A 25,181-nucleotide genomic window follows, 5' to 3' on the forward strand; every position below is an offset into this window, starting at 1 on the left:
TGCCTTTGAATAAGATTCCCTCTTCTTACTTCGAGTGGCGGAGCGGCAGTGGCGAATCGATACCGGGACATGTTGAAGGGGCAAAAAATTATGGCTAAGACAAAGGCTCTCTTGGGCGGGCCGTTAAGAAGTGACAACTTCAGCTCATGTATCTTAAACAAGTTTTTCCAGTCCAAAACAAAAAGGGCCGAAAACTTGGGATATTTTTAGGACCCTGAGCTCCATTCACAAGACCACAAGCGACCAAGGTGTCGGCTTTGCCAATTAGCCATTGTGAACGTTGTTTTTCCAATGATATCTCCAAACTATTTTTTTACGTACTGCTCGCTTCTTGAGGCCAATTAAAGTATTGTTTTTCTTGCAAATTGAAGAAAAATACCTTGGCAAGCTATCTAAATATAGTAAAGTTGCGTCGTATGGAGAACGTCTGAAAAAGTGATTGCAGACTTTTAAAGACCTTTTTAACCCATAGCAGCTGAGGTAACCCCGCTTAATTTATACAGCACTTGCGTAATTAATATTGAGAGCGAGACAATGGGCTGTCATTTAAATCTGTACCAAACTTTAAGCCACCAATGAAAGAGCAGCCATGGGAAAGCAGAACACAAGAGCAGTTGGCAGCAGAAGATTGTTTTCTTTTGCGCACAAAAGCCGCTCATTCACTATTGATTGCAATTAAAATTAATTTCTTCCTTTCTCCTTTCGCATCTACTAAATCCGCCGCTTCCCAGGAGCCATTATCTTCGGATCGGATCAGGAGGTGCGGCAAGTGATGCGGGCGGTGCGCCGGGCCAATGCAACCGGCTCCTTCTCCTGGATCGGATCCGATGGCTGGAGTGCCCGGAATTTGGTGTCCGACGACTACGAGCCGGAGGTAGGTGAACTATTTCGTCAGACTGGACGACGGGCCAGTTACCGCCAGCCGGAAATTATGAGCCTAACTGGGCAGAGCAACTAGGTTTGATTAATGGTTCGGTTTTGGCAACATACTCACGGACATACGAGGGCCATATGAGGGCCAAGCCCCATTATATGATAACCAAAAAATTATAAATGATGGCGACCGAAAGAACACTTTCGCCCGCCCTTTCCCATGATGAATTGTGCTTCAATTTGAATTAATCGCACGTCTGTGCGAGGCTAATTAATTTGTCTAGGCCCTTCAAGCCCAGAATAGGCTGAAGTGGCCCTCCTCTCTGATCAAGTTCATTAAGTATACGCCGCGTGTGTCTTGGTGTCATCAACAGGTGGAAGGCACGCTGTCTGTGCAGCCGCAGGCGAATCCAGTGCGCGGGTTCGAGGAGTACTTCCTCAGTTTGACGGTGGAGAACAACCAACGCAATCCCTGGTTCGTGGGTAAGTGGATTACCGATTAAAATTAAAGGTGTGCTTATATATAAGTGCTCTGATGTGATGAGTGAATTATAATAGCCTTCCTTATTTATTGGGAAGTATTATTAGTAGTCTGCAAAATATAATGACTTCTTGTATAACCTTTCACTAAACGCTTATCCCGGTTTCAGAATTCTGGGAGGATCACTTCCAGTGCCGATATCCCGGCAGTACAAGCACTCCGTACAATAACTACACAAAGCAGTGCACCAAAAAGGAGCGACTTTCACGGCAGAACACAGACTTCGAGGACCAGCTGCAGTTCGTCAGCGATGCAGTGATGGCATTTGCCTACGCCCTGAGGTACGATTGCGCTTATTTCGAAAGCAACCTAGTGAAATGTTAATCGTGTTATGAAGATAATAGTACATTTCATTACGCCTTTAAGTTTACTCAACCTAAGAGTTAAAATAGTTAAATAGCTTGTAATGGAACTTCTTCTCCTTAGGGACATGCACCGCGACCTGTGCGGCGGAGGTCCTTCGCTATGCGAGGCCATGAAGCCGACGAAGGGTGCAGATTTGCTCAAATATTTGCGTAAAGTGGAGTTTGAGGGTGAGTGAGAAATAAAAGCCGTGGATCCACTTGTGCGGGATAAAACCAAGTCAAATTAACGGAAAAACTATTCTCGGCGATTTTTGAAACCGGATGCCAGACAGGCTCAAGTCCCTTTGCTCTCGCCTAGTTCCTTCAGTCGGCAAGTGTTGCACACATAGCTTAAGTGGAAATTTCCTGCCAGCTTGTAGTCCTTGTAGTTGGGCCAGGAGCCACACACACTCTGGCATATCTCAGGCGGCGAGAGTGCTACAAGGCGCATTGGCCATGCTTTCGAGTGGAAAATTGACTTGCTTGTCATCGTCATTGAACTCGATTGAAATTCAATAAATTACACAGACAGACGGACGGCCGGGAGCCAAAGGCTCTGACTGACTAGCGCAGATTGTCAATTTTCTGATAGGGCGAGAGGGCAATCGGCAAAACGGCAAAGCCAGCGAAGTCGACTCTGGCAGGCGTGAAACCATAAACCCATTTAACTCCTATTCGATCAATCCCTCCGCAGGCCTCAGCGGCGACGAGTTCCGCTTCGACGGGAACGGCGACGGTCCGGCCCGGTACAACATCATCCACTTCAAGCAGTCCCAGGCGGGACAGTACCATTGGGTCAAGGTGGGCGAGTACACCGAGGGCGAGCTGCGACTCAACATGTCGGGTAAGCTAGAACATCATTTTCGCCTTCTCTATGAGTCAGGGGATAAAAAGTATAAATGAAGAACCCCTAGAAACATGCTAGATCCTTGGTCATTCATACATCCTCAGTCTCCTGTAACCTGTAATGTGTAATGTGTAATGTGTTCGGGAACTGACCAAGATGCGTTCCTGCTCCGCTCCATGACTAATTTTGATTTCATTATCCCGCTGCCCCAGAGGTGAAGTTCAAGCGGCTGAGTCCCAAGCCGCCCGAGTCCGTCTGCAGCCTGCCCTGTCTGGTGGGCCAGGCCAAGAAGTACGTGGAAGGCGAGAGCTGCTGTTGGCACTGCTTCAATTGCACAACCTATCAAGTAAGTGAAGCCCATCTGGGGCCAGTAATTTATTTGTCGGCCCTTCGAATAGATTGAAATGTTGCGCCAAGTGAATTATTCCGGAACTAACGCGTTGACGGAAATGGGAAAAATGGGGGGACTAGCAGACTAGCAGGCAGAAACAATTAAGCCATCAGGCCTGAAAGGCTGCAACTGAATGGCAAACATGCCGCCTTTGTGCTCGCCCCATCCATTTATCAAGTGTTCCTTTGTGCGGTGCGTCCATTGCAGATCCGCCACCCGGATGACGAGACCCACTGCAAGCTGTGCAAGCTGGGCACTCTTCCCGACGCCCACAAGCAATACTGCCGCCCCATCCCTGAGATATACTTGCGACCGGAGTCCGCCTGGGCCATCGGGGCTATGGCGTTCAGTGCGACCGGCATCCTAGTAACGCTCTTCGTTATGGGCGTGTTTGTCAGGTGAGCAGCGCATACACCGCGAGAAAGGCGGTTTAAAAAAATGAACTATGATGAAAATGAACTGGTTTCAGTGCTTTTAATAAAACAATCTAAAACAACTGGTTAATGTCACATCCTTAAGAGAAATTTGCAATCGAAAATTGAAAAACGCATCAAAAGTATCAGTATGATTGGTTTCAATAGGTGAAAACCAAATATTTTCTTATAGTAGTAGTAATGAACGTTAATCAAGAGTTGCCGTTAACATTTGTTGTACAGTTTCATATAATTTAGTTTTTTGTAACCATTTTAATTTGTGGACACGGTAACGGGTATCTGATAGGCGTCGTCTAGTCCGTCGTCTTTGTGGTTATACCTAATACAGGCATGATAGACATTTCACTAGGGAGTTTTTCCCAGCCAGTGGAACTCCAAAGTAGTTAGAAAGCAAATAAATTATCCTCCTGATTGATTAGTGTTTCTCCGCATGTATTTATTGGCACATAACTGTGCGCTTGTATGGGTATGGAAAGCAATTAAAAAGTTTCACCCTTTCCGGGCAACTTCGCCACAAAGTTGACCAGCAGGGACATAAAAATGATGCAGTAATTGGCGGAAGAAAACGTCGTCGGAAGTTTGAAACTAAAGCAACGCCTTTCCCTCCTTCACTTTCCACCCAACAGGCACAACGACACGCCCATAGTGCGTGCCTCTGGGCGGGAGCTGAGCTATATCCTGCTGGCGGGGATTTTCATGTGCTACGGTGTCACCTTTGCCCTGGTCCTGAAGCCAACCAACATTGTGTGTGCCATTCAGCGGTGAGTGTGCAAATTGCCGAGATGATGCGTGCTGATGAATTTCCCTGCGCAACTCCCGCTTTTCCGCTTTCCCGCAGGTTCGGCGTCGGCTTCTGCTTCACGGTCGTGTATGCGGCACTGTTGACCAAAACGAATCGCATTGCACGGATCTTCAAAGCGGGCAAACAGTCCGCCAAGCGACCCTCCTTCATTAGTCCCAAGTCCCAGCTGGTAATCTGTGCGTGCCTGGTTAGTGTGCAGGTGAGTGCGGAGTGGTCTGGCGGCGCTCCTGGCGGCGCTCCGGCGACCCACGGGCGTTGTGGGATCGGGATGCCCGACGGTGACTCCGTGTCATTCCTTCCATTCACTCCATTCGCAGATACTCATCAACGGCGTTTGGATGGTAATTGCGCCATCACATGCCATGCATCATTATCCCACACGCGAGGATAATCTGCTCGTCTGCGACTCGTACATCGACGCCTCCTACATGATTGCGTTCTCCTACCCAATCTTCCTGATTGTTATTTGCACGGTCTACGCGGTGCTCACGCGAAAGATTCCGGAGGCTTTTAACGAATCGAAGCATATTGGTAAGTAATTGAGCTTTTTATTTCCATAAGTGCTATAATTCCGAGTAATTGGCTCTGTCTTGAATGGGTCTGTACACAATGCAACATCCAAACAGAGAAATATATATGCTTTGAGTATAACCTGGTTCATTACAGCAGCAATATTATTAACTAGTTTATTTAGTGCACAAAATATCGTCGCTTGTGAATATCGTATCGTTATACATAGTATGAATTAACTTCTCATAATTTAGTTATGTGTATTGTATAGTACGAGTAGGTTTGATTTGGTTATTTCTAAAACAATACACACCAATGAAATATTTTGTCCCTAATATTTTATGCATGGCATCGTTAGAGTCCTAGTACAGAAATATTTTATAATGTTGAAACTATCCCACCGATACTTGGGCATTTGGATTGATTACCTAACTCTATTCTTACAGGATTCACCATGTACACGACCTGTGTGATTTGGCTGGCTTTTGTGCCGCTCTACTTCGGTACCGCCAACCACGTCCCACTCCGCATCACCAGCATGTCGGTGACCATCAGCTTATCCGCCAGCGTGACCATTGCCTGTCTCTTTTCGCCCAAGGTGAGTCCGGATGGCCCCCCGGAGGGGGGAGGGGGAGGGAGTTGGGCTCTCCGATCACGTTCTCTGTAAATTGATTGGTAATTGCGTTATGCATTAATTATTGCGTATTTATCTGGCGACCGTTGAATGATTTTGGGTGCCGCTGTATGCAGCAGCCACCGGCGATTTATTTCATTTCATTCCGTTTATTCCGGACGCAGGGACGAGTGGTTCATTAAAATGCAATAAGACGGAAGATGATGACAGCCGGGAGTCAGGAGCCAAGGGTTTGGTAATTCAACAACCGACTGCACCAATGGCGATGTGTTGCTTCCAACCATATTGCTTTTAATGTCCACTCTTCCCTTTGCTCCATAGTCCTTGGTCCTTGGCCATTTCATAATGTTCCCCCAGGAAGAAGCTTAAATGTCAACAGGCCACGTCCTCCCACGGTGCTGAACTGGTCATGATCTCCTCCAAAGGCGCGCTGCCTTTATGCCAACATACTTTTTAATACGCCCTGCTATTAGCCATTAAGATGCAAGTAAACTGCCAGACAAGCCAAATATAGCCAGCCAGTTGAGTTCATGGACTAGATGGTGCAGATGGGAGAAGTAGCTGCTTACCCCCATATTAAGCGTCAGGAAAGATGTTTACTTTCAAGCACTGATAGCTTCATTAAACAGAAACACGAACTTTGCCAGCAATGTGAAATGCAAAAAAGAAGAGGATTTGCTTGCATTCTTTATAAGAAAATGTCAAATAGCTTGTTTGTTTATTTTTGGTATAAATATTGAAAGCATGAAAGTAAGATCAGATAATCCAAGTAGAACTTCTATTAAATTCTGTTAATTGTATGGTATTTGAAAAGAAAACACCTTCTACTTACCATCCAAAGATCTTCATATATTACTTTAAGGGGCCTGGAAGGACTTTTCCCAACAGTCTACGCCATTAAAGAGAAAGGAGGTGGAAATGGTAAATCAGCCAGAAGCTTGATTAGCAACGGAGCGGGGCTCCCACAATAGCACGTCATAGTTCTTGGTCTCGAAGCGGAGCAAGCTATGGTTTTGGCCTGTCTGCATATTCCGGGTGCAAAGTAGCACAAAACGCCGGGCAGGTGGAGAGCCGTAAACACTCAACACAGGGCTATTATTAAATGTCGGAGGGGCGCACACTTCTTGGCCCAGTGGCTGCTAACCGGGGCAACTGTCCGCTATCAAATGTCACCTAATGCACGGTTGGTTGGTGACGGGGAAGGCACACTGTAATGCGCACACGGCAAATACAGTGAGCACAAGCACACGAACCGCACCGTACTCCCTGAGCCATAAAAATGCAGTTTACAACTGCTGGTGTCTGGCAGAAGGAAAACAATAAAAGGCTGCCATGAATGCGGCATACCCTACGCCAACTGGGGATCACCGGACTACGAGGCAACAAACTACGGCCCGGGCACAAAGGTGGCGGCAGCCCCGCCTGCTTCCGGAGCACAAAGGCTCTTCGAGGTGGCAAGCCATTCCGCCTTCCGACTGCCACGCGCCCTTTCTGCTGTTCGTCCCCGGCTCCGCCTTAGTTTGTTTTCGAACTCGCCGCGCTTGTTTGCGGTGAAAACAATAACAAGCGGTGTCCAAATGGCAGCCAAACAATGTCAAAGCTCTGCGGAAATGACCCACCGAGCAGTCTACGTAACACTACACAACGCATAGCAAGTTTAAACGTATGGAGCACTGCTCGCAATTTTCTCTACATTTTCGCCCAGCGTTTAGTTGATGGTGCAACTTTTAAGAGGAGTACAGGGCACTGAGCGACAGGCTAACGTGGCCATATCAAGAATTGAATTTACCTTAAACTATATTAGGGAAGTCAAGTCACTTAAGGAAATAGGTGTGAAGGATATTTTACGTATTGTTTTAACAACACATTTAAAGCAACAAAGTTTATCATACAATTACGAGAAGATTATTTTAGTTAGGCGTGCTTTTGTTCTCTGTGTAACCGGCTCACGTCGTTGGCCTTTGCTTTCGACCACAACTACTGCTGGCCGTGGAAGTAGGAAATGCTAATGATACTTGGACTCGGATTGGGAATGGGAAAGGGGCTTGGAAGTGGGCGTGGCAGGTCACGCACTGACTTCTAATCAAAGCCGTAAGATAAGCCATCTTGGGGGAACCACGAAATTGGATATCGCCTCCAAACAGCCATTACGCACAATGGCTCATTCGATTAATGCCTCGGACGGGAAATTAACCTAATTGGAAAGACGCACTGCTTTTCTCACTCGACCTTACGCTTGTGTCCTTGCAGCTGTACATAATACTCATACGCCCCGAGCGCAACGTGCGCCAGAGCATGATGCCGCCGCGCTACGGCAACATGCACCGCACCGCTGGCACAGGACCCTCGTCCATGATGGCCGCCGCCGTGGTGACCGCCGCCACCTGTGCCCAGGAGGAGAAGATCCAGAAGCATATCACTCCCACAAACACAGGTCAGTAATTGAGGGATATCGTTTAACGTGTCCGGGGTCGGTAAACGTGGCGCACAGAATACACACACTTAGTGTCGAGCGAACTTATTATTGACATATGTAATTTCCTGCTGAATAGTGCAATTAAGAGGTATAACACTTGCTTGCCTCATCAATTATTATCGAACAATTAATCAAATTATGGAAAGTGAGTTCTTTTTATCTCCTGACAACCTATTAATCGTATTTGGCAATTCATTTATACCAATTAATATGGAATATTATTTTATAAATCCTTTGCAAAAACTGTACTTAACCCTATCTCTCGTATTCGTATATTTTAAGTTTTTGTGAAAATATTTCGATGTATTAAGAAAAGCTTACCATAAGTTGCGTTAAAAGGCAGATCTTTAAGTAACTTAAGGTGTAACAGATATACTGTTTTATCTGAGAAAGAGTCAGGTTGGCAATCAAATAACATTTATGTCCTACATTTTATATTATTCTTTATTATAAATTAATTATTTAATTTATTTGTATTATTTCAAATTGTCTGGAGTACAGAAAGAAAACCTATATATTTTTTCAATTTAACCCATATTTTCCCATAATTTACAGAAAACTCACTGAAGACGAAGAAATTGTGCGAAATGGCCACTCAGACAATTTCCAGTATAATCACGTCACTGGACATTAATGCGTACAATCAAATACCATATGCCGATCAATATGTGCCAAACAATACCACAACGGCCACGACCACGCCCACAGAAAAGGGCAGTGGCAACGGCAGCGGCAACGGCAACGGCAATAGCAATACCAATGGTAGTAGCAATAGCAACAGCAACAGCAATGGCGCTAGCGATGGCGGTGGCGATGGCGATGGCGATGTGGCAACGGAGCAAGTCGTAGCCAACAATAATAAAATCAATCAGCGGCAACATGGCCAGCCGGCCGTGGCATTTGCCATCACATCGACTAACAATCACATAAGCGGCCCAGCAGCAACCATAACAACAACAGCGGCAACTGGCGAAACAACATCAGAGGCGCTGGTAGCTTCAATAACCACTCCCTCGGCAACGGGGAATGTCAGCGAAACCACGTCCGTGGCGCCCAGCAATGGGCAAGGAAACGGGAGTCAACGCCCGCCGGTCCTGCAAACAAACTTATAGCTAAACGCACAACAATTGCAACAGCAGCTGCTCAAGGAGCAGCAGCGACAACAAGCCGAGCTCCAGCAGCAGCAGCAGCAGCAGCAGCAGCAACAGCAACATCCGCAGCAGCAACAAGGAACACAAAGCTCTTCCAGCGACACCGGCAGCACGGGCAGCTGCAGTGCGGCGAAGAAACGCGCCGCAATTCCCGTTTAGCTGCCACCGGAGATTCCAGATTCTCGCAACCATACGATACGTAAGTAGACGAAAGTGTCCGTTGACCCAAGCGTTTCCCAGGATCGGACGGTTTGCGTGCCAGGATGGGACTAAATTGGGAGCTGCTGTGCCACAGAATATCTCCAGATCTTAGAAGGCGTATTTATTACACACCAACTACTTTGTTTGTTTATTGAATTGCTTGAGTTGGGTTGGTCTAAGGTTTCTCGATAGCGATACAACAACGTATCTCAATAGCGAAACTATTTCTGTGACCTCTGAGGCTTTCTTCAGATTTTAGAGGACAGAGCAAATTAACGTAAGTGTCCCAAGTAAGATCAAAATCAAATCATCAAAAATGTTTGCATCTCTTCTCAAAAACAAATGTTTTCTCCATTTTACACTGCAGCACAAGAGTAAAAAAAAAAATATTTAAAATAACTTGTAAACCTTAATCTATCAATAAGTGTTTAGTACTTAAGCTTATCTAGATTACTAAGCGTTGTTTCAAAGCGTTCCGAAAGAAACAAAAAAATGAAAATGTGATATAATTTCAAAAATGTTTTTTCTACAACCGAAGCAACTTACAAGCTATCTGAATAGTACACGAAACTTGTAGGCTAAGCGAGGCAAACACTGTACAGTGAGCACTGGATGAAGAGACTTTTCGAGGGCGCAATTATGTTCCAAAAGGGCTGGGACCCAGCCCCTTTGCAATGTAGCAGCTAGTTAAAACAATTACAATTGCATTTATTGTGTTGTTTGAGCCCATCAACATGGTAGATTTAATTGTTGTCCAACTAAGGTGTACATATGTATGGTATTTTACGGAGAACTTTTTAGTCGTAGCGACACCTCGATGTGAATTCGTATTAAAGTTAATTGGGAGCAGCTTTCCACTTGAAATGTGCCATCCCCGAAAACGCATAGTTTAATATTTGTTATAGAGCGCAAGTAATGCAATTCATGTCTAGCCAAAACATGGGGTACAAACTATAGCAAAATTTGTTCGTTTTCCGTGTCTGTGTGTTCAGTGTAAATAATCGTTAACGAGAATCCGGTGGAACATCCAAGAATTGAATGTCTTTCGAATTAGTTACTTGATGTATAGTTAATAATACTATTATCAACCAAACGCTAAATGTTTTTTGGGCCGCATATGTATCTACGAATAAAGCAAGACGAATATCAAGGAATCAAAAACACTTTCCATTCAAAAAACGAGTTTTATTCGCTGGTTAAGACTAAGGCTTCCGCGGGATCTAGACTCAAGGATGTCGGATCGTACCGAGTGCTGTTCAAAAGATAAAAGGTAAATGTTAAATAGCTTAATCGCTGAATAGCTCTGCTGAAGAGCTCTGCTCCACTTACCCCGTCGTTTTTGTGGAATCAATGCTTCCTATAAGCAGCAGCAGGCTCTCGGTACGGTTCTTGTCAAACTGACTTAAGTCAACGATTTTCGCCACCGATCCAAAGTTTATGACAAGAACAATAGTGGCTGATTTGGTCAAAGATCTACGAAGGGCATCAATATATGGTAACTACTAATCGGGAAAATTATACCATCACTTACCGTTGAACTACGAAGATGTCCTCCGAAAGTGTCTGGTATTTTGTGGACCCATTTTGCAGAGTTTTGGAAGATTTTCGTAGTGCCACCAATTCCTTGTATATCTTCAAGTGTGAGACACCATCGCTCAGTTCCTTCTCCACATTTATCGTTTCATAGTCAGCAGCCAGTGGCAACCAGGTGGTGGACCCATTCGTGAATCCGGCATTAGTTCCTCCAGTCCACTGAAAGGGTGTTCTCTCCGGATCGCGGGTGTACTGTTCGTAGATGTCCGGATTCGAGTTGCAACCCCACGGATCGACAGTGTCCTCCCAGCTGATCTCCCCATCGGTCATGCCGATCTCCTCGCCCTGGTAGGTGACACTGACTCCAGGCAGGATCATCACCAGCATGTTCATGCCATCGATGTGCTCCTTTCCATAGCGACTAGCTGCTCTTCGTTTGTCGTGATTGCCTAGCTGGAGTCGGAACGATTAGCCCCAGATACAGATCTCAAGTAAAAGGCCCCAACTTACCACCCAATTGGGCGTGCGACCTGCGGGCATGTTATTTAGCCACAAATCGATTGCCTCCTGCACGTTGCTCGCAGAAACACCCTTTTGCTCCATCACCGTGATCAGATTGAAGTTGAAGGGTAAGTGGGCCCCCTCTGTGCTCCTATTCCCGTAGAACTGCATGGTAAACCAGGCGGGTGAGTACGTCTCTATGAGCAAGACGCTTGAGTTGCCCCCATAGATGCGTTTGTGGTCATCAAGCACAGTTCGCCACTGATAAACCATATCAATAGTCTCCGGCTGATTTTCAATGTACGTGGTGGTAAGATAGTCGCGATCCTCCTTGTCCTCGGTGGACCCACTCACAACCTCGTCCGGAAATTGACCGTCGCCATTGGGCAGGACCTCAAAAAGCGGAGGCAGTGCATCACACCGGAATCCGGAGACGCCCTCGTTCAACCAGTAGCGCAGCACCCGCTTCATCTGCTCCACAACCAGGGGGTTGCGATAGTTCAGATCGGGCTGCTGCACTGCGAACTGGTGTAGGTAGTACTGCTGACGCTGCTCATTCCATTCCCAGGCACTTCCACGGAAGTACTGCAGCCAGTTAGTCGGAGGCTCCCTCTTTCCAGTGGTGGAGTTTACCTTTCCGTCGTGCCACACGTAGTAGTCCTCGTATCCCTTCTCCCTTTTTAGCGACTTTTGGAACCACTCACTCTCGTTGCTTGAATGGTTGGGTACAAAGTCCAAGACGATCTTCAGATCCAGCTCCTTGGCTCGCTTGATTAATGCACGAAAATCCTCGAGTGTTCCGTACTCAGGCTGAATGTCGAAAAAATCGGATATGTCATAGCCAAAGTCGACCATTGGCGACTTGAAGATGGGCGATAGCCAAGCAGCTGTTATACCCAAATCCTTGAGATACTCCAGTTTGCTGGTTATGCCGTTCAAATCACCAATGCCATCGCCATCGGAGTCTTTGAAGGAGCGCGGGTAGATCTGATAGAACTGGGCGGTTTGCCACCAGTCGACTGAGTCGCTAGTTTCACTGGAGGAGCTCTGCACTTGACATGCCTCATTCGAAGCAATGGCTAAAAGCAGAAGTGTTAGCAGCGACAGAAGCTCCATTGCCTGGGTCAAATCAAAATACCTTGTGTAAGCGGTCGGCAATTGCTCACCCTTTTATAGACTGTCCACTCAACCGGCTAGATAAGACCTCAAAGTGAAATTGTTTTGATTGGTCTAGGGTAAGTTCGCCTACTCGGTTGTGGAGCACGCACATTGCCTTCTCCGGAACTGTTATTGGAAAATTTCCAGCTCAAGTGTTCTTTGGAGTGTTTTGGTAAATGCATACCCTACTCGATGCGGGCTTATCACTATCATATAAGCTCTGATAATCCCTTTTCGTATAATTGTATAAAAGGAAGAGCGCTGGGTCCTCGAAATCAAGTAATAAACATGCAGAGAACGCGGTTAGATATTTTTTGCTTACTGGCTTTTGGGCTGGTTATACTGGCACATCCTAACTGGTCATGTGAAACCACGACGTCGACGACAGTCACAAAAGACTGGTGGGAAAATGCCCAGTTTTATCAGATATACCCGCGATCCTTCATGGACTCCGACGGCGATGGAATCGGAGATTTAAATGGCATCACCGGTAAACTGGAGTATCTGAAGGATCTGGGGGTCACGGCCGCCTGGCTGTCGCCCATTTTCACTTCGCCCATGGTTGACTTTGGCTATGACATATCCGACTTTTTTGACATTCAGCCGGAGTACGGAACACTCGATGACTTCAGAGCTCTTATCAAGCGGGCCAACGAGTTGGACCTGAAGATTATCCTGGATTTCGTACCCAATCACTCAAGTGATGAGAACTCTTGGTTTGTAAAATCTGTGAATCGCGAGAAAGGCTACGACGACTACTACGTCTGGCATGACGGGAAGGTGAATGCCTCTACTGGAGAGAGGGAACCCCCTTCCAATTGGCTGCAAGCTTTCCGAGGAAGTGCCTGGGAGTGGAACGAGAAACGTCAGCAGTACTATCTGCACCAGTTCGCGGTGCAGCAGGCTGATCTTAACTACCGAAATCCCCTGGTCGTGGAGCAGATGAAGCGAGTGCTTCGCTACTGGTTGGACCTAGGCGTTGCTGGCTTCCGCTGCGATGCCGTACCAGTGCTCTTCGAGGTCGAGCCGGATGCAGATGGTCAGTATGCCGATGAGGAACTTAGCGGTCTCACGGACGACGTCGAGGACCGCAAGTACCTGAAGAGCGATCTCATCGAGAACCGGCCGGAAACCATTGACATGGCGTACCAGTGGCGCGTGGTGATGGATGACTACCAGCGTATTCATGGAGGCGATACGAGAGTTCTCCTCATCGAGACTTATGCCCCGCCCGCCTACACAATGCAGTTTTACGGAAATCGCTCAACGAACGGTGCCCATCTGCCCTTTAACTTTAACCTGATTACGGTGCTGGCCAGCGATGGTGTCTCTGCCGGATCCATAAAAACGGCAGTGGACAATTGGTTGGACAACCTGCCCGCCGGACGCACCCCCAACTGGGTAATAGGTAACCACGACCAGCGGCGGGCGGCAAGTCGATATGGAACTGCCAATGCAGATGCCATGAACATGTTGGTCATGGTCCTTCCCGGAGCTAGTGTCACCTATCAGGGCGAGGAGCTGGGTATGACCGATGGCGAGATAAGCTGGGAAGACACCCAAGACCCGGCGGCCTGCAACTCGAACTCGGACATCTACGAGCAGTTCACTCGCGATCCCTCGCGGACTCCCTTCCAGTGGACGAGTGGCACCAACGCCGGGTTCTCCAATGCATCCAAGACTTGGTTGCCACTGGCAGCAAGCTACCAAACGCTGAATGTGGACGTGGAGACGGCGGCTCAGCGCTCTCATCTGAAAATCTACAAGGCGTTGGTAGAGCTGAGGAAATCGTCGCTGCCGCTGCGGAATGGTTCCACTAAATATGGAGTGGTTGGCGAGAATGTGTTTGTGGTGAAGCGGTGAGTTAAACTTCGCAGCTAAGTTCATATTTGTCCCAAAACGTTGGGATATAAAGTGGGGATATAGCTGCGAGCCATCATAAGCTGGTGAACCAGTAAGTCACACTTCAGAAATGAAATATGCACACCGCACAAAAGTAGTTTCTTCTCCAAGAGTTATGCACCGGGAGCTACTGCATACTGCATACTGCATACTGTATACCATACCATTACCTTTACAGTTACATCTCCGGCTCTGCATCCATAATTTATGTGGCCAACTTTGCCAGCAAGGGTGTCACAGTGGATTTATACGAATTCGACAAGACGCTGCCCACCCACCTAACGCTCCTCATCCGCAGCCTGCAGTCCTCGAAGGCGGAGGGGTAAGGCATCTCGTTCCCATGTTGGCCATCTGACCATCTCACCATCTGACCATCTGAACGACCGTTCTGACATTTGTGCGGACATCTTTTCATGTTTCAGCTCTCAGTTCGAGGTCACCGGATTGAGTCTGGCTGCCGGCGAGGCCTTGGTATTGAGCAGCAGCAGCGCTTCCCGGTTCGATTAAATGGCGATTCCCACCAGGCGCACTTAAATCACACTGAGGCAGGCCACTCACTCGGTATTTATCTTCGGCTCAAAGCAAATATGCCGTGGCTTGCATAAATAAATATATAAGTGAAAAACCAGACAAACAACCCACTCCAACCCAAGCATAGCACATATCCTGAAATCTACCCCACCACCACCCCCAACCCCACCTGGAGATAAGCTCAAGTGCCCGGCATACTCTCTTAATTCCCACTCGTCGGGGGTCTCGGCATTTAAAGTGTTTACACACAAATTAAAGTCAAGCAAAAGTCCCGGCCTCGCTAAGTATTCGCCGTATTACTCTGTGTGTGCCGGAGAGCCCAAGAATGTGTGTTACACACAATGTAAATGTAAATACAGACGGCGTCCAGGGGCTAGGCCTAAAATCGGGGATGTTGGCCTGGGACCGGGCCGCCAGCACCGCGGCATCGCACTTTGAAGTCGGGAACGTCGAGGGGGCTGCTTGAGTTCACCCAGATAGGTGGGGAGGTTTTCATAGCGAGATTTATTACCAATCTCGGGAATTCGTGAAACCGCCCTGCAGTATTTACTCTTGTATTCGCGTACGAAAGAGAGGGCAGGCGAAAGCAGAACTTCAATTACGTTATAAATAATTAAATTGCGTTTACACATGGTAATTGGCAGACGCCTTGCGATGCCCGGGCATCAAGTATACGCACCATAATTTTAGGAACTTGTTTCGCTAAACACACATACTTCTGCGGCCAACTTGAGTTGGCGGGGAGTTGGATACGATGCCTCTCGGACCGCTTGATCCGTCTAAAATAACAACTTGGTAATTACGACTTGTTCGACAAGAATGAGGAGATTGAATTACGGAGTAAGTGCATTAAGCGGTTGCCCCGAAATCTTTACAAATTATTTCCTCCCTTTGGGAAATCGTCCCATTCGATTGACGCTGAAAAATTAGCCGTCTGTGCTGGCAGAACCACAAAAATGAATAAAAGGAAATCTTGTAAATGGCTGCGTGACCTGACAGCCCATTAAAAAGGTCACAGACACGGCGCCGAGTGGCGGGGCCACTTTACCCTTACGCACGTGACCGGAAACCTTAAAAAAACGAATGAAACTGTGAAAATGAAAACCGCAGGACGGACAGCCAGTCGGGGGCCAGGTGCCAGTTCAGTCGCATAAAGCCGTCTGCCTTTTGTGCATTTCGTTTTCGGGCAGATAATGAAGTTAATTTCCCAAACAGTCAGAGCCACAATGTTTGATGAAGGTACCGAGATGATTACATTTAATATTATTTTCATGATTTCCATGATTTTCGCAGATTTAAGCAGGTCGCAAAGAAGTTTGCTCTCTTCCGATTGGAAAACTTTTAAAACGCATTAAGCTTGTCGTAATCCGCAAGGACTCATGGCCCAGAAGGCCGGAAGCGATGAGCCCCCTCCAGGCACATCCTTGCACATTTGGGGAACGTATTCGAGGCTCCGACAGCGTTTGCATATTAATAATGCGAGGCTAATATTTGAGTTTGATTTCGGACCAGGTCCTAACGAGCTGCGCTCCCGTCGCTCCCGTCGCTCCCTTAGCTTCTGATTTGGCACGTGCCAGCTGCAGAGCTGGCCAGGTGAGGCCTGAAAGTTCATTTAATCACTGGCCGCTCATTAATTGCACCGCAAACATGGCTCATAACTGGCGCCCAACGGGTTGCCAGCACTCGCTCATTTGAATGGCTCTCACGTTCCTGATGTTTTGCGGGATGATGTTTTGGGCACTGCTGACGTTTTTGGGGAAATGGTTGCTGGCAAATGCCGCCAACAGCGTGCCGATGACAGAACTATTGTAGGTGATGAGCTCTGGGGTTTTCAACTGGGCCTGATGAGGGTGCACAACAGTATAAAGTGATTGGCACATTTGGGACATCGGACACAGCGTTCGCAATAATTTCTCATTATTTTCATTAGTAAGCTAAAAAGCTAAACAGGGCCCTATTCCGTAGGGCTGTTAAGTGCGTAGGCTAAAGCCACTAGCACACCCAGCCACCCACAAAGGCAACGCCAACGCACACTCGCTGATGTTTGGCTCATTTCCGAATCACCTTCTGCGGTCCTTTGGTTTTTGCGAGGCAGAAACGCTGTGTATGCGTGATTTGTGTGTCTTATCAATCACGTCTAATGGCATTTCTTTTGCCTCCTTGCCTCCTTGCCTCCTTGCCTCTGTGCTGCTCTTGCTGCTTTTGCAGTCCTTGCCGCGACTGTGACTCTTGAGCCAGGACAAAGTTCCTTAATAATTTATAATAAGTTGGCCCAGCACGCGACCTTAAAATTGAAAAGTTTCCCAATGTCGTTCGCCCCAATGACTTATGCGCCCATATAGCAAGACATTATCGATGTACTTTATGTATACGTATTGTTCTTCTTCAAACTTAACATTATGATTATGTAAACTCTAGACAGACTCCAATATCAGGGCTGCGTAAGGCTCCAACGCCAAGTTGCTCAGTGTGACGCTATCACTGTGATGAGAAGAGGGCAACCAAAAGTTAGCTTAGGACTTGACTAAGGGATGGAAGAGGAGACTTACCCAACTGTGGCCTTGGCTTGCGGATTGAGCAGCTTGATTTTGTAGCTACCACTTGCATATATGGCACTGGCTACGTCTATTCCAGAGACACTGGTGTTCAGCACATTGGCCAGCAGCACGTAGGTGGGTTCCCCACTCAGATACCTCCTTATGGCCACCACATTGTCACCCACATTCGCATATCGAGTGGCGCCCAACTGCAGAGTCTTGGACTTCCGCAGCTCCACCAACTGCTTGTACAAGCTCAAGTGACTGGGACTCGTGGAATTCTCCGCCTTTACATTAACGGTAACATAGTTCGGATTGATTGGCAGCCAGGTGGAGGAGTTCGTGGAGAACCCTGCGTTCGCCTCATCGCTCCACTGGAATGGAGTTCTGGCGGGATCGCGAGTGAACTGCTCGTAAATATCCGAATTGGAGTTGCAGGCCGCAGGATCCCGGCTGTCCTCCCAGCTGATGTCCAGGTCAGTCATTCCCAGTTCCTCTCCTTGGTAGGTGATGCTCACGCCGGGCAGGAACATCTGCAACATGTTCATCAAGTCGATGCGGTTCTCGCCGTAGCGACTACCCACCCTCCGCTGGTCGTGATTACCCATCTGTAGATCGAAAATATTATTTTTAATTTTAAATAATATAAATATGGAATATGTCCTGAATCACTAATCACTCACCACCCAGTTTGCTGTCTGTCCAGGCGGCATTTGGCTCAGCCAGCTGTTGATTATCTTCACGAATCCCGTCGCATTGAGCTGAGTGTTGTTCTTGTCCCCATTGCCGCCAATAATAAACTGAAAGTTGAACGGCATCTGAGCGCCATTTGTAGTTCGATTACCATAGAATTGCATCACATAGTCCAGGCCGGAATACGTCTCCACCATAATAACTCGAGTGTCACCACCGTGGATGCGTTGGTAATCATCCATCAGAGTGCGCCACTGAAACACCATCTCGACAGTTTCGCGCAGATCCTGCGTATAGATGTGCTTCAGATAGGAGGAGTCATCCGAATCATTGGTGTAGCCACTCAGCGGCTCGTCGGGATACCGACCATCAGCGTCGGGCAACACCTCGAAGCACCACGGCACCGCGTCCATGCGGAATCCAGCCACTCCTCGATCCAACCAGTAGGTGAGCACCCGCTTCATCTGGGCCACCACGGCCGGGTTGCGGTAGTTGAGATCCGGCTGCTTGACGGCGAACTGGTGGAGGTAGTACTGTTGGCGTTGTTCGTTCCACTCCCAAGCGCTTCCGCGGAAGGCTTGGAGCCAATTGGACGGGGGTTCCCTTTCCCCAGTCGTCGCATTCACGTAGCCATCGTGCCACATGTAGTAGTCCTCATAGCCCTTCTCCCTCTGGACAGACTTCTGGAACCAGACGTTTTCATCGCTCGAGTGGTTCGGTACGAAGTCCAGGATGATCTTGATGTTCCGCTTCTTGGCCTCCGCGATCAGTTCATCGAAGTCGGCCAAGGTGCCGTACTCCGGCTGAATGTCGAAGAAGTCGGATATATCGTATCCAAAGTCCGCCATGGGCGAACTGTAGATGGGCGAAAGCCAGGTGGCAGTCACCCCAATCTCCTTCAGGTAGTCCAACTTGGAGATGATACCCTGCAGGTCTCCAATGCCATCGCCATCGGAGTCCTTGTAGGAGCGCGGATAGATCTGATAGAATTGCGCCACTTGCCACCAATCTCGAGTGGTGTCCGTGGCTGTGGTGGCTCTCTCAAGGTCGACATCCACTGCGGCTGCTCTCCCAAGGGCGCAGTGAAGCCCCAAAACAAGTATTATTGCGACTAAGATTTTTAAACACACCATGACTGACTGACCAAGTGAACTGGTGGGATCCCGCTTTTATAGACGGACCCCAGAGATTTTTTCACCGATAGCTGCTCAAGTGCTTTGAATGACTTTATTGTGAGTATTTTATTATTAACTAGCAGTTGGATCATAACGTGGGAACTCAACGGCTGTTTAGATAGATCCCCACTTGAGCCAGCCATAGATAAGCCCCCAGCACGGGAAGAAAACGGGTCTCTCCGTTGGTGACGTAGCTATAATATGAGGAGGTGGTCTGCAGGACCAGCGAATCCTTGGGCTGCAAATACAGCGATGTGGAGTTCACGATATCGCTGAAAAAGAGAGAAAGAGTTATTAAAAAATGGTTTTTATAGCTGACCACGGAAATTGACCAACCCCACTTTGACTTGAGATCGCTCTGTGACCACAACAACTTTGAGCTGAGGTGGCAAGTCGGGGAAACTCTGCAGCAGATTTACGGTTTCTACTCCGTCGTAAATGTTCAAGAGGGTCAAATAGGTTGAATCACGTTCGAGATACCTGCGAAATCAATTGTTATTGTCGAAGCCAGTGGAAATGTTTTTATCTGTCACCGTTTAACGGCCAAAACTGCGTCGCTGAGGGCCTTCACTTCAGTTTGGCCGCGCTGAAGGGTCTGGGACTGCTTCCTCAACAGCCAGAGCTGTTTGAAGACGTTCAAGTGACTGAGGGGCTTCTGCCGCTCCAGCTCCACATTCACCTGCTTGTAATCCTGAGCGATGGGAAGCCAGGTCTTGCTGGCGTTGCTGAACCCAGCGTCCTGGGCATCGGTCCACTGGAAGGGCGTTCGCTCCGGATCACGGGAGTACTGCTCATAGATGCTTGGATTGGTGTTGCAGGCCGAGGGATCCACCGTGTCCTTCCACGAGATCCACACATTGGTCATGCCCAGCTCCTCACCCTGGTAGGTGACACTGGCGCCGGGCAGCGTGGCAGTGAGCATGTGCAGCATGTCCACCCGATCCCTGCCCAACCGGGAGCCCACTCGGGCCTGATCGTGGTTACCCAACTAGAGGAAAAGTAAATGAGTTTCACATGGCATCTTTGTTGTCTCATGGACCACCTACCACCCAGTTAGCGGTGCGGCCATTGGGCATGTGCTGCAGCCATTTGAGCACTGTTCCCTCGTAGGCGTGTGCATTCGACGAGTTGGACAGCTCACTTATCAGTAGAAAGTTGAATGGCAGCTGAGCGCCCTCCGTCGTCGCATTGCCGTAGTACTGCATCACGATATCGATGGGTGAGTAGGTCTCGGCCATTAAGATGCGTTCCTCCCCGCCGTGCTCCCGCTGGAACGCGTCCAGCACCGCTCGCCACGAGTAGACCAGGTCAATGGTCTCCGGCTGATCCTTGGTGTATATGTGCTGCAGATAACCGTAATCCTCGGGGTCGTTGTTCCAGTCATTACGCGGCTCATCGCGATACTGATTCTGGGCATCTGGCGCTATTTCAAACACATGGGGCACTGCATCAATGCGAAAGCCGGAGACGCCCTTGCCAAGCCAAAATCTTAAGACGTTCTGCGGAAAGAAAATCTTACCATTACACATAACTACTTCACTTGTGATGAGTACTCACACTCATGGTCTCCCGGACCTTCGGGTTCCGATAGTTCAGATCCGGCTGCTTCTTCACGAACTGGTGCAGGTAGAACTCCTGACGCCCTTCGTGCCACTGCCAGGCACTTCCCCGGAAAACGCTGATCCAATTGGAGGGCGGATGGCGATTGCCATTCTCCATTCGCCCAGGATGCCATACGTAGAAGTCCTTGAATTCTGGATCACGAGCCGCCGAACGACGGAACCACTCGCATTCATCACTCGAGTGGTTTGGTACAAAGTCCAGGATGATTTTGATGTCTAGTTTTTTGGCCACCTCCATCAGGTGCTCAAAGTCCGCCATTGTTCCGAAAATAGGAGCAATCTCAGTGAAGTTGGCTATATCGTAGCCAAAGTCAGCCATCGGGGAGGTAAAGATGGGCGACAGCCAAGTGGCCGTGATTCCCAGCTCCTTGAGGTAGGGAAGTTGCTCCGCGATGCCTGATAAACGGGTCAATTTTATTTTCTTGTACATACATATTACACCGCTCTCCTCACCATTTAGATCACCCACGCCATCGCCGTTGCTGTCTTTAAATGACCTTGGGTAGATCTGATAGAAGGCCGCGGTCTGCCACCACTTGAGGTCAGCGCCCTGTCCCCCGATGCCCACAAAATCCGCATGGTAGTTGGGGTACTGCTGACCTGTAGCAGGGAAAAGTAACTGGAGAAGCACTGCGAAGAACGCTACCAGGCGGTGTTTGATCATTGCGTCAGTCAGTCTATATTTAATACAGCGGTCTGATTAAAGCAGATCTGCTTTGGGCAGACGACAAATGCGACTGGCGATCGAATGCAAACAGAATTATGCGAGGCAATCCGTATGTGTATAGATTTCACAGAGTGTGCGAGAGAAGTGCATGGGCTTAGTTGGGGAGTAGTTACATATATCAAGTGAGCATATTGCACTCAGTTCAGGAGCCTTACTATTTGGGGCGAATGTGCATCAGGTGAAACTCAGGTATACTCGATGTATATGAAAGCGATAGTTACGTAACGAGGAATATATTGCTTGAAGTTGTTCAGCCTCCCAAGCGAACCTCATTATTTTCTACGCCCATGGACAATATGCATGTATTTTATTTATAAACTGCGCACACAATTGGGCGAAACAAGAGAGCACGGAGCAGATCTTGTGAGAACTTGGGCACCACGCTCAGTCGACAGTTATATGCGATCGCCGAAAGGGGATCCTCGGGGAAAGGGGTACTTAGTACTTATCAGCGAAGACGAACACCCAAAAGCATTGAGAGTTCTATAAAAACATATCTAGTCCATTCCCATGGCGCTTCTAAGACAAATCTCGCCCCAATAAGCACAAAAAAGCCTTTGCACTTAGTACAATTGTAAAAAATAAACAGAGTTTCCTAAAACAAAGAGTTTGTAACTTCTTAGCGGTTGGAATTATCTACATAAATACCCACATGAGTACATGGGCTATCAAAGTGCCCAATGGCTACCTAATCGAGAGATGACAGGAATTTTTATCGACACTGAAGGGGAGAGGTCATTGAGGAGAGTTGAATCATAAAGCTTTTAAAGTGTTTGTTTAATTCATCACGAGGGGGAGTAAACTAAGCCGTTGTTGTGGAGCGGAGCACAATGGCCTCGTGGGGCATGAGGGTGACGCTGCCGGCGGTCACCTGGTCGCCGACCTTCTTGATGGACTTCTCGGTGACCAGGGCGTACTGGAACTTGGCGGGCAGGCTGCCAAACACACTGGACAGGTTCACATTCTCGATGGAGTCGAAGATGTTGAACAGAGAGATGTATACGTAGTCGCCGAGCAGGTGGCTACAAGGAATAGAATTTGGAACGTTTAATTTGTAATTTAATTGCAATTAGGACTAACACTCGCAATAAGCGGTGCTGTTGTACTAGTAGAGGAAAGTATAATTCGTGAACTCACCGCTTGACGGCCAGGACGTAGTTACTAACAGCCTTGACCTCGGCGGATCCTTCCACAATGCTGGGCTCCTGCCGGAGTTGCTGCAGACGCTTGAACACGTTCAGGTGGCTCAAGGACACGCCGCGCTCGGTCTTCACGTTCCTCTGGCGATAGTCCGTAGACACCGGCAGCCAGGTGCTCTTGCCAGTGGTGAATCCAGCCATCGTCTCATCCGACCAGTGCATCGGAGTGCGGGCTGGGTCGCGGGAGTTATCCATGTAGTTGGCCTCGTAGCCGTTGCAGGCCTGCGGATCCACGGTGTCTTCCCAGGACACATAGCCGTCGAGCATGCCCAGCTCCTCGCCTTGGTAAGTGATGCTGCAGCCGGGCAGAGTAAGCAGCAGGATGTTGAAGAGGTCCACTCGATCGGCTCCGAATCGAGAGCCCACGCGGTTCTTGTCGTGGTTACCGATCTGTTTACGGGGGGGTAATTATTGGTTATTAGTCTTGAAATATTGATAATCGCTTGCTAGCTTACCACCCAGTTGGCGCTCTTGCCCTCGGGCATCAGATTAAGCCAATTGTTAATCAAGTACTCGTAGTGATAGGCATCGGAATCGTAGTACAGATTGCTTATCAGCTGGAAGTTGAACGGTATCTGGGCTCCATCGGCGGTTTCGTTGCCATAGTAATGCATTACGATTTCAATTGGGGACCAGGTCTCGACCATCAAAATGCTATAATATGCAAACGTGATACTAATTCCCCATTTACAGGTAAGTCCAAGACTCACCGCTCATCACCGCCGTTGTCAGCCTGGAACTGCTCAAGGATTTGGCGCCATTCGTATCTGTAAATAAAGAAAGCTTAATTGAGATTCTGGATATACCCGTAACCATCCAAACGTACACCAGGTGCGGGGTCTCTGGCTGATCCACAGTATAGATCTTGTGGGTGTATCCGTACTCATCTGGATCGTCGGTCCAATCGTTGCGGGGCTCATCGGGATAGTTTCCGTCCTCATCGGCCTCAATCTCAAAGGCATGGTAGATGGCATCCACGCGGAACCCGTCGACGCCTTTTTCCAGCCAGAAGCGCAGCACGTTGTTCATCTCCTCGCGCACCACGGGATTACGGAAGTTGAAGTCCGGCTGCTTCTTGTGGAACTGATGCAGGTAGTACTCCTGGCGACCCTCGTGCCACTCCCATGCGCTGCCGCGGAAGACGCTCACCCAGTTGGTGGGCGGGCGACGGGTTCCGTCCTCATTAAGGAGCCCCGCGTGCCAGATGTAGTAGTCTTTATACTCCTCCTCGCCGGCAGCCGAACGGAGGAACCAGTCGCACTCATCGCTGGAATGATTGGGCACGAAGTCGAGAATAATCTTGACACCCAGCTCCTTGGCGCGGGAGACCATATTCTCGAAGTCCTCCATCGTTCCGAAAAGAGGATCGACCGCCTTGAAATCGGAAATATCGTAACCGAAGTCGGCCATCGGGGACTTCAGAAAAGGAGACAGCCAGGTGGCGGTCACACCGATCTCCTTAAGGTACTCCAGCTTCTCGGTCACTCCGTTCAAGTCTCCGATTCCATCTCCGTCACTGTCCTTGAAGGATCTGGGGTAGATCTGGTAGAAGGAAGCAGTCTTCCACCAGGGCGCCGCGGCATCGACAGCCAAAAGGCCAAGGCCCAAAAGCAGGAACAAGCTAGTCCAAGTGGTCATTGCTAACTGTAAGTGGTATGATTGCAATCGGTCTCTTATATACGGCGATAATCTACAGGTCTTATCGTTTCAAACTCTTCGGTGCGAAAGCCTGTATGGCCACCTGGGGAAAATATATAATGAAACCTTTGACTCCAAAATAAGAATGGGAGATATTTTGTACAAGTTAGGTTGAGTGATTCAGTAACTAATTACGATAGTTATAATACTATATGTGACCATACATAGTATGGGGATCATACGTTTTTTTCTTTTTGTTATTTTCACCAAAAAAAACAAGTCTAAGTCATACGGCAATAATTTAAAGAGATATATTTTTTTATATTGACGGGTATTCCCCAAGGATTCATTTACTGAACTTAACTTATAATTTATTTGTTCCAGTAATGAAATTTAAAGTATTTGATAAGATTTTAATGTGTTTCCAGAGCTGGTGACGCCCTAATTGACGAACGTGGTCTAAAATCAACGAACATCAATCGAAATGTCTACATCAGCTCTATTGTGACCTACACTCATACAGTTTCAGTTATTGAATCATTCTAACCAAATCAGTTATCACAACCTTGAACCCCCCATTCACCCACTTTTATTATTATGGTCCCGAAAGACCAAGTAGGCCAATAAATTACTCCCCCCTGCGAAATCCAAGAACTGAGTCGCCCGATAAGATATAGCTATGCAGTTGGATTCATTTTCCAGCCAATCTGTCTCATGATCTTCGGGCGTGAGCTGGCCGCAAAACAGCCGCAAATTTGGCT

The 25,181-nt window shown here is 48.1% G+C and overlaps 6 protein-coding genes across 7 annotated transcripts in view; 2 read left to right on the top strand and 4 right to left on the bottom strand.

The window, feature by feature from the left end:
- Window positions 1-10,225, top strand: part of LOC122621006 (metabotropic glutamate receptor 8) — a 48,994-nt gene extending 38,769 nt beyond the window's left edge. For both annotated transcript variants that reach the window (XM_043798732.1, XM_043798723.1), the window contains 13 exons: window positions 732-874; window positions 1,248-1,356; window positions 1,524-1,695; window positions 1,841-1,947; window positions 2,453-2,602; window positions 2,818-2,951; window positions 3,204-3,394; window positions 4,057-4,191; window positions 4,269-4,431; window positions 4,550-4,763; window positions 5,189-5,340; window positions 7,627-7,810; window positions 8,408-10,225. In XM_043798732.1, the coding sequence (XP_043654667.1) occupies window positions 732-874; window positions 1,248-1,356; window positions 1,524-1,695; window positions 1,841-1,947; window positions 2,453-2,602; window positions 2,818-2,951; window positions 3,204-3,394; window positions 4,057-4,191; window positions 4,269-4,431; window positions 4,550-4,763; window positions 5,189-5,340; window positions 7,627-7,810; window positions 8,408-8,964 (2,411 nt within the window). In that variant the 3' untranslated portion in view covers window positions 8,965-10,225. The remainder of the gene's footprint in view (window positions 1-731; window positions 875-1,247; window positions 1,357-1,523; window positions 1,696-1,840; window positions 1,948-2,452; window positions 2,603-2,817; window positions 2,952-3,203; window positions 3,395-4,056; window positions 4,192-4,268; window positions 4,432-4,549; window positions 4,764-5,188; window positions 5,341-7,626; window positions 7,811-8,407) is intronic.
- Window positions 10,226-10,368: 143 nt separating this feature from the next.
- LOC122621019 (maltase A3) lies at window positions 10,369-12,386 on the bottom strand. The gene is made up of 4 exons (XM_043798742.1): window positions 11,248-12,386; window positions 10,736-11,190; window positions 10,534-10,677; window positions 10,369-10,456 (listed from the first exon to the last, which is right to left on the bottom strand). The coding sequence occupies exons 1-4, from the start codon at window positions 12,352-12,354 to the stop codon at window positions 10,390-10,392; spliced, it is 1,773 nt and encodes a 590-aa protein (XP_043654677.1). The 5' UTR covers window positions 12,355-12,386; the 3' UTR covers window positions 10,369-10,389.
- A 277-nt stretch (window positions 12,387-12,663) lies between these two features.
- LOC122615220 (maltase A1) lies at window positions 12,664-14,926 on the top strand. Its single transcript, XM_043790176.1, has 3 exons — window positions 12,664-14,255; window positions 14,477-14,620; window positions 14,721-14,926. The coding sequence occupies exons 1-3, from the start codon at window positions 12,685-12,687 to the stop codon at window positions 14,803-14,805; spliced, it is 1,800 nt and encodes a 599-aa protein (XP_043646111.1). The 5' UTR covers window positions 12,664-12,684; the 3' UTR covers window positions 14,806-14,926.
- A 2,242-nt stretch (window positions 14,927-17,168) lies between these two features.
- LOC122621061 (maltase A3) lies at window positions 17,169-19,207 on the bottom strand. Its single transcript, XM_043798799.1, has 3 exons — window positions 18,050-19,207; window positions 17,379-17,974; window positions 17,169-17,310 (listed from the first exon to the last, which is right to left on the bottom strand). The coding sequence occupies exons 1-3, from the start codon at window positions 19,190-19,192 to the stop codon at window positions 17,244-17,246; spliced, it is 1,806 nt and encodes a 601-aa protein (XP_043654734.1). The 5' UTR covers window positions 19,193-19,207; the 3' UTR covers window positions 17,169-17,243.
- Window positions 19,208-19,272: 65 nt separating this feature from the next.
- LOC122621053 (maltase A3) lies at window positions 19,273-21,604 on the bottom strand. Its single transcript, XM_043798786.1, has 6 exons — window positions 21,310-21,604; window positions 20,792-21,252; window positions 20,281-20,733; window positions 19,768-20,222; window positions 19,571-19,714; window positions 19,273-19,506 (listed from the first exon to the last, which is right to left on the bottom strand). The coding sequence occupies exons 1-6, from the start codon at window positions 21,518-21,520 to the stop codon at window positions 19,338-19,340; spliced, it is 1,893 nt and encodes a 630-aa protein (XP_043654721.1). The 5' UTR covers window positions 21,521-21,604; the 3' UTR covers window positions 19,273-19,337.
- A 735-nt stretch (window positions 21,605-22,339) lies between these two features.
- Window positions 22,340-24,433, bottom strand: LOC122616580 (maltase A3). Its single transcript, XM_043792095.1, has 5 exons — window positions 23,609-24,433; window positions 23,493-23,549; window positions 23,238-23,436; window positions 22,721-23,172; window positions 22,340-22,605 (listed from the first exon to the last, which is right to left on the bottom strand). The coding sequence occupies exons 1-5, from the start codon at window positions 24,418-24,420 to the stop codon at window positions 22,386-22,388; spliced, it is 1,740 nt and encodes a 579-aa protein (XP_043648030.1). The 5' UTR covers window positions 24,421-24,433; the 3' UTR covers window positions 22,340-22,385.
- Between the last annotated feature and the right edge of the window lie 748 nt (window positions 24,434-25,181).

Source organism: Drosophila teissieri, chromosome 2L, assembly GCF_016746235.2.
Source record: "Drosophila teissieri strain GT53w chromosome 2L, Prin_Dtei_1.1, whole genome shotgun sequence".
Classification (NCBI taxonomy): domain Eukaryota; kingdom Metazoa; phylum Arthropoda; class Insecta; order Diptera; family Drosophilidae; genus Drosophila; species Drosophila teissieri.